Source organism: Scyliorhinus torazame, chromosome 14 (genome assembly GCF_047496885.1).
Source record: "Scyliorhinus torazame isolate Kashiwa2021f chromosome 14, sScyTor2.1, whole genome shotgun sequence".
Lineage (NCBI taxonomy): Eukaryota > Metazoa > Chordata > Chondrichthyes > Carcharhiniformes > Scyliorhinidae > Scyliorhinus > Scyliorhinus torazame.
The window spans coordinates 49,338,667-49,350,669 of record NC_092720.1 but is presented as its reverse complement, the minus strand read 5'-3'; the positions used below and the strand labels follow the sequence as shown (position 1 = coordinate 49,350,669).

At 48.6% G+C, this 12,003-nt stretch overlaps 1 protein-coding gene across 8 annotated transcripts in view; it reads left to right on the top strand.

Annotated features, from left to right (window-relative positions):
* Positions 1 to 12,003, top strand: part of LOC140389711 (uncharacterized) — a 201,990-nt gene that overhangs the window by 94,409 nt on the left and 95,578 nt on the right. For 7 of the 8 annotated variants that reach the window (XM_072474143.1, XM_072474145.1, XM_072474144.1 and 4 more), the window contains exons 15-17: positions 5,342 to 5,491; positions 5,830 to 5,967; positions 6,517 to 6,666. In XM_072474143.1, the coding sequence (XP_072330244.1) occupies positions 5,342 to 5,491; positions 5,830 to 5,967; positions 6,517 to 6,666 (438 nt within the window). The remainder of the gene's footprint in view (positions 1 to 5,341; positions 5,492 to 5,829; positions 5,968 to 6,516; positions 6,667 to 12,003) is intronic. The other variant, XM_072474148.1, reaches the window with a different exon arrangement.

The following is a 12,003-nucleotide window of genomic DNA, read 5'->3' as shown; positions in this document are numbered from 1 at the left end:
AAACCTTATTGAGTTCTTTGAGAAGGTGACCAATCAGGTGGATGAGGGTAAAGAAGTTGATGTGGTGTATATGGATTTCAGTAAAGCGTTTGATAAGGTTCCCCACGGTAGGCTACTGCAGAAAATACGGAGGCATGGGATTCAGGGTGATTTAGCAGTTTGGATCAGAAATTGGCTAGCTGGAAGAAGACAAAGGGTGGTGGTTGATGGGAAATGTTCAGACTGGAGTCCAGTTACTAGTGGTGTACCACAAGGATCTGTTTTGGGGCCACTGCTGTTTGTCATTTTTATAAATGACCTGGAGCAGGGCGTAGAAGGATGGGTGAGTAAATTTGCAGATGACACTAAAGTCGGCGGAGTTGTGGACAGTGCGGAAGGATGTTACAAGTTACAGAGGGACATAGATAAGCTGCAGCACTGGGCTGAGAGGTGGCAAATGGAGTTTAATGAAGAAAAGTGTGAGGTGATTCTTTTTGGAAGGAATAACAGGAAGACAGAGTACTGGGCTAATGGTAAGATTGTTAGGTAGTGTGGATGAGCAGAGAGATCTCAGTGTCCATGTACATAGATCCCTGAAAGTAGCCACCCAGGTTGAGAGGGTTGTTAAGAAGGCGTACGGTGTGTTAGCTTTTATTGGTAGAGGGATTGAGTTTCGGAGCCATGAGGTCATGTTGCAGCTGTACAAAACTCTGGTGCGGCCGCATTTGGAGTATTGCGTGCAATTTTGGTCGCCGCATTATAGGAAGGATGTGGAAGCATTGGAAAGGGTGCAGAGGAGATTTACCAGAATGTTGCCTGGTATGGAGGGAAGATCTTATGAGGGAAGGCTGAGGGACTTGAGGCTGTTTTCGTTAGAGAGAAGAAGGTTAAGAGGTGACTTAATTGAGGCATACAAGATGATCAGAGGATTAGATAGGGTGGACAGTGAGAGCCTTTTCCTTGGATGGTGATCTCTAGCACGAGGGGATATAGCTTTAAATTGAGGGGAGATAGATATAAGACAGATGTCAGAGGTAGGTTCTTTACTCAGAGAGTAGTAAGGGCGTGGAATGCCCTGCCTGCAACAGTAATGGACTCACCAACACTAAGGGCATTCAAATGGTCATTAGATAGACATATGGACGATAAGGGAATAGTGTAGATGGGCTTTAGAGTGGTTTCACAGGTCGGCGCAACATCGAGGGCCGAAGGGCCTGTACTGCTCTGTAATGTTCTATGTTCTATGCAATATGACAGGGGTTGAAGGCTGCAGGAAGTAAGCTAATGCAAGTCGCCTTGCAAAATAGAGGAGGAATTGATCATCATTACTACATTAACAGTGTTAAAAACAGTCAAGTGGATTCCTTTGGGCAATTAGGACTTTTTGTTGTTATATTTTACCTTATTCATCTGTGGTGTTACCTCTAGAACAAGAGGTCACAGATGTAGGTTGAAATGCGGTATATCAAGAATTGAGATGAGGAGGAACTACTTCTCTCAGAGAGTGGTGAATTTGTGGAACTTGCGGCGGAGTCTGAGTCATTAAATAGTTTCAGTAAGGAGATAGATATATTTCTGATTAAAAACAGGTCAAAGGTTATGGGGAACAGGTGGGGAGGTGGATTTGAGGAAGAGATCAGCCATGATCTGATTGAATTGTGGAGCAAGTTCGAGGGGATGAACTGCCTACTTCTGCTCCTAATTCCTATGTTCCTATGTTCCTCTGTGACTTCAGTTGCATTTGTTCCCCAGCTCTGACATAAATGCTTGTGGCCAATGCTTTCTGTGTTTTGCAGTCCATGAGGTTTCTCTAAATACTGCCCTACCTGCAAGTAAGTAAGTAAATAAAGTCGCCATAGCCCCAGATGACCATAGGCTGCTTTCCCCTTTGAAGGGGAGAGCTGACTGGTGGTGATTTAAACTGAGGATCACCACACCTCAGGCGAGGGGCAAGGTTGAGAAGACGGGGCCCTTCATGCACCTTGTCAGTGACAGATTCAGCCATGAAGCAGAAGGCAGCATGGATGATACTGTCTGGTGTGTGAGATGGGGTGTGCCAAGAGCTGAGAAGTGGTTGCGACTTGAGAGGTGTCCCATCATTCCTTTTGTCCATCATTCCTCTCAGGGTCCATTTAAATTTCCCAGACAGCTTAGACTGGGATAGTAGTTGGCTGCTCATCATTGGGCCATCAGGATGAGGCTTTGCTCATTGTGTACAAGGAGACAGAGTGTGGAAGCCATTGATCAGGGCTAATCTCCCCTCAATTTAAAGCTATGTCCCCTCGTGCTAGACATCACCATCCAAGGAAAAGGCTCTCACTGTCCACCCTATCTAATCCTCTGATCATCTTGTATGCCTCAATTAAGTCACCTCTTAACCTTCTTCTCTCTAACGAAAACAGCCTCAAGTCCCTTGTGGGCTGCCAGGTCTGATTCTCCATGCAATTGGTCACTCTCTTCATGAAATAAATATCAGTACAAACTTCTGAGACTCATAGCTCTCATGCTGGGACTCCCATCAATCTCTTTCCAGGGGTGTGCATTGTCTCTGGAAATGTGTGAACTTTTCCCATTGCTTCTCCTTAAATTCCCTGATTTGTGTGAAGCTTGAGGCCCAGCACCTAGGTGCAGGTGAGCAGAGTTTGGATTTGACAGGGAATCTCCACTGCTCTCTCCACCTACAAACTCTGCTCCTGCTTTGATGTGTTCTCACCATATGACAACCTATCTATACTTACTGCTGTACCCACCAAGGTGTGTGTACCTGCGCTGGCGGAGGGTGCATAAGAATCATGTCACGTTGCATACTTGGAGTGCTGGTCATCCTCTGAGCACTTCTAGATAATGCAAGGGTGTAGTTTTAGACAATATTTCAGAATTAGTTTTGAAACTCTAGTTATCCATTAAGTGCTGAAGGGGTCAAAATGCTCCTGTACTGATCTGCACTGAAGTTGTCAGCTGTCAGAAGCCAGCCCAAGGACACATCTTGCTGGTGATGGGGCCCCAGGAAAGAATGCATGGGGCTGCCTCTGGTACCCAGAATGGAGAGCACTGGCAACCAGGCCCTCCGAACACCCGAGCAATGGGTGGGGGCTGAACCGACAGTTGGATCTTTCCGTACCGCATTATAAATTTAAAATGTTATGACATCTGGTCCAATTACCTAGCCACTGTTTAAAGCTGACCAGGCGTCTATAATCAAGCCCAAACCTCCACACCCAGATCTCCACATCGCTTGCGGGAAAACATGCCAGTGCAAAACACGTCTGGATACCGTACCACGCAAATGATGGCACAGACCTGACGAACGATTGGGGCTGCCTCTGGTGTTCAGAATGGAGGCCACTAGCCTCCCTGGCTCTCAGAACTATCACAGAAGTGGGTGGGGGAAGAAGCTACATTTGGATTTGACAGATTTGGCTTCCTGGAGGAGGCAAACCTTCCAGGCTCAGAATGTTCTTCCGTATCCATCTGTTTTCTCATGTAGACCATCTCATTTTCAGACCTTCCATCTTCCTTCCTCAATAATGGATCATTGATATTGGGCACATTTTCAATATCGTGCCTGGATACGACAGCAGTCTACGCGCCATCAGAGAACCATAGAATTCCAACAGTGCGGAAGGAGGCCATTCTCCCCATCGAGTCTGCACTGACCCTCTGAAAGAGCACTCTATCTATGCCCACTCCTCCATCTTACCCTGGTAACCGTACCTAACCTACACGTCTTTGGACACTAAGGCTCAATTTACCATGACCAATCAACCTAACCTGCACATCTTTGGACACTAAGGGGCAATCTAGTGTGGCCAGTGCACCAAACCTGCACATCTATCGAATTAAGGGGCAATTTACCATGGCCAATCCACCTAACCTGCACATTTTTGGTGAGTGAGAGGAAACCAGAGCACCCGGAGGAAACCCACACAGACATGATTGGAAAGTATGAATTCCACACAGTCACCCAAGGCCCGATTTGAACCTGGGTCCCTGTGGGTGAAATTTATCATATTTTGTCAAAGTGGCAGCTCAGAATGAAATCTGATGTGACGCTTGTCAGTTGCACAAACCGATTTTCTCTCCAGAACCCGAGGCCCTTTAAAGGAAATAAATGAGTCGCTTGGTTTCCGCTGTCCCTCTGCAGGGGCGGGGCCTGACGGAATCGGCATTGGCTCGACAGAGATCGGGGCGCCATCATTAAAGGGCAGCCTGATCAGAACTCAAGTTTCACTCTCCCCACCCCGACCCAGACAATCATTAGGGGTTCCCCCTAGCCAGTCAATCACTCGTGACTCGCTCCAAAGACAATCATCAGAGGCTTCTCACCAGGGTGAAATATCACCCTTACCACCCTAACCACCCTAACACCACCATGGCAGTATCACCTGCGTTACTCTTCCTTAGTGCCTGTTTAGCCCACTGTGCCTGCACGTTCTCCCCTTACTGCCGCTCCCCATTTCCCCATAAGACATCCATGGAAACCTCTGGTGCTTATGGGGCTACCACAAGGGACCACCCCTGAAACTACCTGGCACAGTGCCAACCTGTGCCAGGGCTCTAACTGGGCATGTATCTCTCCCACCACCACCACCTCAGAGGTTATACTTACATTGGTGCCACTGGAGGAATCTCCTCAACTGAATCCCGTACTTAAAAACCTGTTGTAAATCTCACCAATATGATATAGCACGTTGGACAGAACAGTAGCATAGTGGTTAGCACTATGGTTTCACAGCGCCAGGGTGCCAGGTTCGATTCATAGCTTGGGTCTGTACGGAGCCTGCACGTTCTCCCTGTGTCTGCGTGGGTTTCCTCCGGGTGCTCCGGTTTCCACCCACTAGTCCCGAAAGACGTGCCATTAGGTAATTTGGACATTCTGAATTCTCCCTCTGTATACCCGAACAGGGGCTGCAATGTGGCGACTAGGGGCTTTTCACCGTAACTTCATTGCAGTATTGATGTAAACCTACTTGTGACAATAATGATTATTATTGTTGTGTAATGTCAGTAAGGTATGAATGTTTACTGGGGGGGGGGGGAATCATGTGGCGGGGAGGCATGTTGTTATTAAAAATTATAATCCATTGAAATGGCGTTCCCCCTCTTTGTGGACGTGAACCTCACAATGTCGTCGGAAAGGGGGTGGGGGGGGGGAATTGGGGAAATCCGATCCCTTTGGAGAGAATCACCTTTCCCGATTCTCTCTGGACTTTCGGCCTGCGTCTCCGTTCTCTCTGACAACGATCGCAGGCTGAAAATCACCCCCACATTTTTCAGGATTAACATCATGCTATTCATGTGGGACAGGAAAGAATAAGCTCATTTTATATTTAAAGACTAAAGTTTCATTTTGTTTACTCAGTTACAACAACGAATCCTACAAGCACTCTGGCTGTGATATTGTCTCTTCCTGTGCAATCAACAGCTACAACACCAAACTTTACAACCGCAACAACACTAACAAGTGCACCGGTACTAACAACTACAGAGAGTTCCCCTCAGCCATTAACAAGTGAGTCTACAATAGTGAGCTCAGCAACATGAATCAGTTCAGAAACATAGGAATTAGTAAGGGTCAGACCTTTTCTTCAGCAGCTATTTCATACTGATGGTGCTGAAAATAATTCAATCCTTCGAGAGTTTATGATTCATTTAAAGAACGGTCATATTTTGTCATTTTTTAAAATCACTGCTGGATTATTAACAACTATCAATATAGAAATACAAAGGCATCCTGATTGGAAATGGCAATGTTATATGTATATGGATTAAAATCATGCACTTTATGAAGGTTTAATAAGATGGAATCATGTTATATTTCAAAATTCAAGATTGATTTTGTTTACACAGCTACGTCAAATAATTCGACAACCACTCCTGCTGAGACATCTTCCACTCCGGAACAATCAACACCAACCTTTACATCCACAACACTAACAAGGACACCAGTACCAATGACCACAGAGAGTTCCACTCAGCCATTAACAAGTGAGTCCACAACCTTCCAAGATAATTCAACTCATGACAAAATTTATGATCAGAATTCTCCCATGTCCGTGCCAGCCAGTTCAATGTCGGGCAGGTGGAGGTGTGTTCGATGAGAGGTCCAGGAAGCGGTTTTATTACCAGTCTGAATTTCCCAGGGATCTTCCCTTGTTTCCCGCCATTGTGTATCGGAAAACTGGCTGGAGGCTGAAGGGAAAATTATTTGCATCATAATGGAGTGTAAGTAAAGGCAAAATCGTCCGCACCCTAATATTGTGGTCAGGGATGGAAGATTTGCATTTTTGTCCCATTGGCCACCGCAGTAGGAAATATTCAACGTCCTTACCCCTGCCATGAGACTTGATCCAAGGACGGGAGAATCTCACCCTCAGGTTGAACTAAAAACTATCTTTATTCCTTGGAATTATGGATGAAATCACAATTTGTTATGTTACAATAATACAAACACATCCTGATTGAAATTACCATCACGCTGTTTATGTGTGACAGATAAGAATATTTAAAGACTAAAGTTTCATCTTGTTTCTACAGTTACATCAATGGATCCTACAAGCATTCCGGCTGAGACATCTTCTGTACCTGTGCAATCAACAATTACAACACCAAACTCTACGTCCACAACAATACTAACAAGTGCACCAATAGCAACAACTATAGAGAGTTCCCCTCAGCCATTATCAAGTGAGTCCACATCAACAGTTCCACGATCATTAAACTCATGCCAGAATATATGGGCAGATTTCTCCCGTGCCTCCTCCGGCGAGTTCAATAACGAGTGGGGTCGGGGTGGGGGTGGGGAGCATGTCTGACAGGAGGCCCAGAAATCGGTTTTATTCAATGTGTGAATTTCCCGGGAGATTTTCCTCTGGGACCCACGATGGTGTATCAGGAAACCTGCCAGAGGCCGATGTAAAATAGGCCCAAACTTCCACACCCAAGTCTCCGGGATGCTCGTGTGAAAACATGCCGGTGCAAAACATGTCTGGCCAATGTGCCATGCAAATGATAGCACTCACCTGAAGAATACAGGGCTGCCTGTGGTGTTCAAAACAGAGGCCACAAGCAGCCCTTGCCCTCTGAACACCAATCTACAGTTGGATCTGCCAGATTTGCCTTCCTGATGGAGGGCAATCTTCCAGCCTCAGAGTGTTCTTGCTGATCTGTCTGCTTTCTCAGGTGGACCATCTTCATTTCAGGCCGTCCATCTTCCTTCCTCAATAATGGATCATTTATTTTGAGCACATATTCAATATGGTGTCCGGATACGACAGCGGTCTACACACCTTCAGGCCTGTCCCCATCACAGAATATGGCGCAAACCACCCGTTTGCATAAATAATGCGGTCATGATAGAGGTTTCACATTGTACTCCCATCAGCCACTGCAGGGTGAAATACTCCATGGCCGTCATTCTCCGCCGGCGGGAGTCTCCGTTTTGCCGGCGCCCGGGGGTTTCCCGACGGCGTGGGACTGCCCCACAATGGGAAACCCCATTGACCGGCCGGTGTAATGGAGCATCCCGCCGGCGGGTCGGGGCAGAAATGTGGCGGGGCGGGATGGAGAATTTTGCTCCAAATTCCTGCCCCTGCCATGGAACTGACATAAAAACATGCACAGGAAATAGAAGCAGGAGAAGGCCATCCGGCCTGCCCCACCATTCATTATGATCATGGCTAATCATCAACTTTAATACCCTCATCCCGACCTCCCCCCATATCATTTGATCCCTTTAGCTCCAAGAGCTATATTTCTCCTTGAAATCACAAAACGTTTTGGCCTCAACTACTCTCTGTGGTGAATTCCAAAGATTCACCACTTTCTGGTAAAGAGAGTTCTATTCACCTCAGTCCTAAAAGGTTTACCCCTTATCCTCAAGTTGATTGATTGATTGATTTATTGTCACATGTACCGAAATAGAGTGAAAAGTATTTTTCTGCAGCCAAGGGAACGTACACAGTATGTACTTAGTAGACAAAAAGAATAATGGACAGAGTACATTGACAAATAGTACATCGATGACCCCTAGCTTTGGACTCCCTCACCATCGGAAATGTCTGTCTAATCCTTTTATAAATTTCTATATGATCTGCTCTCACTCTTCTAATCTCCATTGAATATAATCCTAACTGACTTCGCCTCTCCTCATAAGACAGTCTCGCCATCCCAGGAATCAGCCTGGTAAATCTTCGCTGAACTCCTTCCATAGCAAGAACATCCTTCCTCAGATAGGACATCAAAACTGCACACAATCTCCAGTGCCATACCAACGCCCTATCCAATTGCAGTAAAGCATTCCTATTCCTACACTGAAATCCTCTCGCTATGAAGGCCAACCTACCATTTGTCTTCTTTACTATCTGCCACACCTGCGTGCTTCCTTTCAACAACTGATGCAAGAGAGCACCTAGGTCTCGTTGAGTAGCCACCTTTCTCAATTTACACCCATTCAAATAATAATTTGCCTTCCTATTTTTGCTGCCGAAGTGGATAACTCACATTCATCCAAATTATACTGCATCTGCCATGCATATGCCCACTCACTCAGCCTGTCCAAACATGTTGAGGCATCTCTGCATCCTCCTCACAGCTTACCCTCCCATCCAACTTTGTATCATCTGCAAATTTGGAGATAATGGGCGGGATTCTGCTGTAATCGGCGGGGCGGGCAACTCCGGCGGGTAGGAGTGGCGTGAACCACTCTGGCGTCGGGCCGCCCCAAAGGTGCGGAATCCTCTACATCTTCATGGGCTAGGCCGGCCCCGGAGTGGTTTGCGCGTGCCAGCTGGCGGGGAAGGGGCTTGGCGCCATGCCAACCGCCGCCGAAGGGCCTCCTCCCGCCAACGCGATAGTGCCAGCGTGTGCTGCCGTCATCCCAGCGCCTGCGCAGAGGGCTTCATCTCCGCACCGGCTATGGCGGACCGCTACAGCCGGCGGTGCGGAAGAATAGAGTACCCCCACGGCACAGGCCCGCCCCAATCGCGGGCCAGGCCACCGTGGGGGCACCTCCCAGGGCCCGATCCCCCCGCGCCCCCTCGAGAATCCCGGAGGCCGCCCACGCCGCCAGGTCCTGCCGGTAAGGACCTACTCTAATTTACGCCGGCGGGACCATCAATAAACGGGCGGCCACTCGACCCAACGCGGGCCGGAGAATCGCTGGGGGAGCCACTGCCAGCGGCCGCCAACCGGCGCGGCGCGATTCCTGCCCCCGCCAAATCCCCGGCGCTGGAGAATTCGGCAGTCGGCGGTGGCGGGATTCACGCCGCCCTCTGCCAATTCTCCGACCCGGCGGGGTGTCGGAGAATCCCGCCCAATACATTTAGTTCCCTTTCCCCAAATCATTAATCTAGCGGAATCATTCCAGAGTCCAATGAATTTTGAAAAAAGACCACCAATGGATCTATTAATTCTAGGGCCACTTCCTAAAGTTCTCTGGGATGAAGGTTATCAATACCTGAATATTTATCTGCCTTCAATCCCATTAATTTCCCCAAAACCATTTCTGTCCTAATTTCCTTCAGCTCCTCACTAAAACTCGTGTTTCTCAAAACCTCCGGTACGTTACTCATGTCTTCCTTTGTGAAGACGGAAGCAAAGTATGAATTCAGCAATGTTTTCTTCCTCATCATGAATTCCCCAGGTCGTGGTCCCAGAACTTGCTCTCAGGATGGGGGAACTCCATCCTTTGATTTAATTTAAAATGATTCATTTGTTGCGTGAGAATCACAGATGAAATCACAAGATTTTAAATCTGCAAAAACACAAAGACATTTCCCGGGGTGTTTATTTGTTGGAACCTGTTTTGATACATGTTTGTAATAAAATACATTTTAAAAAAACACACAAAAACATTCTGCTGATTGAACCATTACGGGTGGAAGCCGACCATATTTTTTCAAAGTGGCAGCTCAGAATGGAAACTGGCGTGACGCTTGTCAGTTGCGCAAACCAGTTTTCTAAACAGGGGCGAAATTCTCCTACCCGCCCCGCCACATTTCTGCGCCGACCGGCCGGCGGGAGTCTCCGTAACACCGGCCGGTCAATGGGGTTTCCCAATGTGGGGCAGCCCCACGCCGTCGGGAAACCCCCGGGCGCCGGCAAAACGGAGACTCCCGCCGGCGGAGAATGACGCCCCAGATCTCGAATCTCTTTGAAGAAAATAAATGAGTGGCCGTGGTCTATGCTGTCCCTTTGCAGGGGAGGGGCCTGATCGACCCGCCATCTGGCTCTACAGAGATCGGGGCGCCATCATTGAAGGGCAGCCTGATCAGAACTCAAGTTTCACTCTCACCCACCCTGACCCAGACAATCATCAGGGATTCCCCACCACCATCAGCATGGAGGTACCACCAGCGTTCCCCACTGGACAATCTTCGGGGGCACCCCACCAACATCACTGCGGCAGTATGGCCAGCATTCCCTTCTCAGTGCCTGCTCACCCTGTGTGCCTGCCGTTTCTCCCCTCACTGACTGCTCTTCACTCCCTCCACCCCCACAAGGCAGAAATGGAATTCCCCCCACCCTGCATGGGGCGACCACAAGGGCTCACCCCTGGAACTGCCCCCTGGCACAGGTTGGCATTGCTACCCTTGCAGTGAGAACCTGTGCCAGGGCACTGCCAGGGCATGTTAATCCCCCCCCCCTCCCTCCCAGTGGCTATACTTACATTTGCGTCCCTGGAGGGATCCCCTCAACTGAATCCCGTATCTAAAAGCTGTTGTAAATCTCAGCGATGGTTCCGGTGGTGGCCATGGTGTGAGGGGTCACACACAGGGCAGCTCCTGCTTGAAGGCACACAAAAGAGCTCTTTTTACCCGATACTGGGTGGAATTTTGATGGAAAGGTGGAGGTGAAGGTTGGAGGAGTCGTTTCTTCCGGGAGTGGTATGTCTGCTTGTTAGCAAGCCTGGCAAAAGACAGTGAGAGACCAGGCTAAAGAGGTGGAGGGAGCCAGTACTGCAGCAGCAGCCAGTGTAAGCATGGCCGCTGGCGAACGACTGCTGCAAAGCCCCAGATGGAGCAGCTGATGGCTTTTAAGAAGAAGGAATTCCGCCAGCAGAGGAAAGAAATGCGGGGGTATCGCTCGAAGGGCATCGAAGGAGCTGTGGCACCCCTGAACAGTTCGATGGAATGGGTGGGGATGTGTTTGGAGGTGCAGGGGTCGCAGATTCGGGAGATCGAAGGGGTGATTTCGGACCACAGCGATCGTGTGGTGGCTCCGGAGGCGGAGGTGAGTCTCTTAGGAGACCTCTGTAAAATGTTGAGGATAAAGGTAGAGGAGCAGGAAAATACCTTGAGAAGGCAGAACCTGTGAATAATGGGCCTGCCTGAAGGAATGGAAGGTGTGAGTGCCACGAGGTACTGGCCGGGCTGGTGCAGATAAGGCTAGGTAAGGCCCCTGAAGTGGACTGAGTGCATAGGCCCCTGAGGCAGAAGCCAAGAGCTGGGGAGCTGCCGTGGGTGGCGATCGTGAGACTCCACAAATTATGAGGTGTTTAGGGAGTACTACCAGGGACTTTTTGAGACGGACCCGGGGGGAGAGGAGGGGGACATGGGGTGGTTTCTGTGCGGAGTCTACATGTTCTCCCCGTGTCTGCGTGGGTTTCCTCCGGATGCTCCGGTTTCTTGCCACAGTCCAAAGATGTGCGTGTTAGGTGGATCGGCCATGATACATTGAGCCATAGTGTTTCGGGACGTGCAGGTTAGGTTATGGGGTTACGGGGATAGAGTGAGTGGGCAAAGAGCATTCTTTCTAAGGGTCGGTGTGTATTCGACAGGCTGAATGGCCTCTTCTGCACCATTGGGATTCTATGATCTAGAACTGAGATGAGGAGGAACTACTTCTCTCAGAGTGTGGTGAAATTGTGGAACTCGCTGCTCCATAGTGTGGTGGAGATTGAGTCATTAAATAGTTTCCAGAAGGTGATAGATATATTTCTGATTAAAAATAAGTTAAAGGGATATGGGGAACAGGTGGGAGGTGAATTTGAGACCAGGAAGAGATCAGCCTTGGTCTGATTGA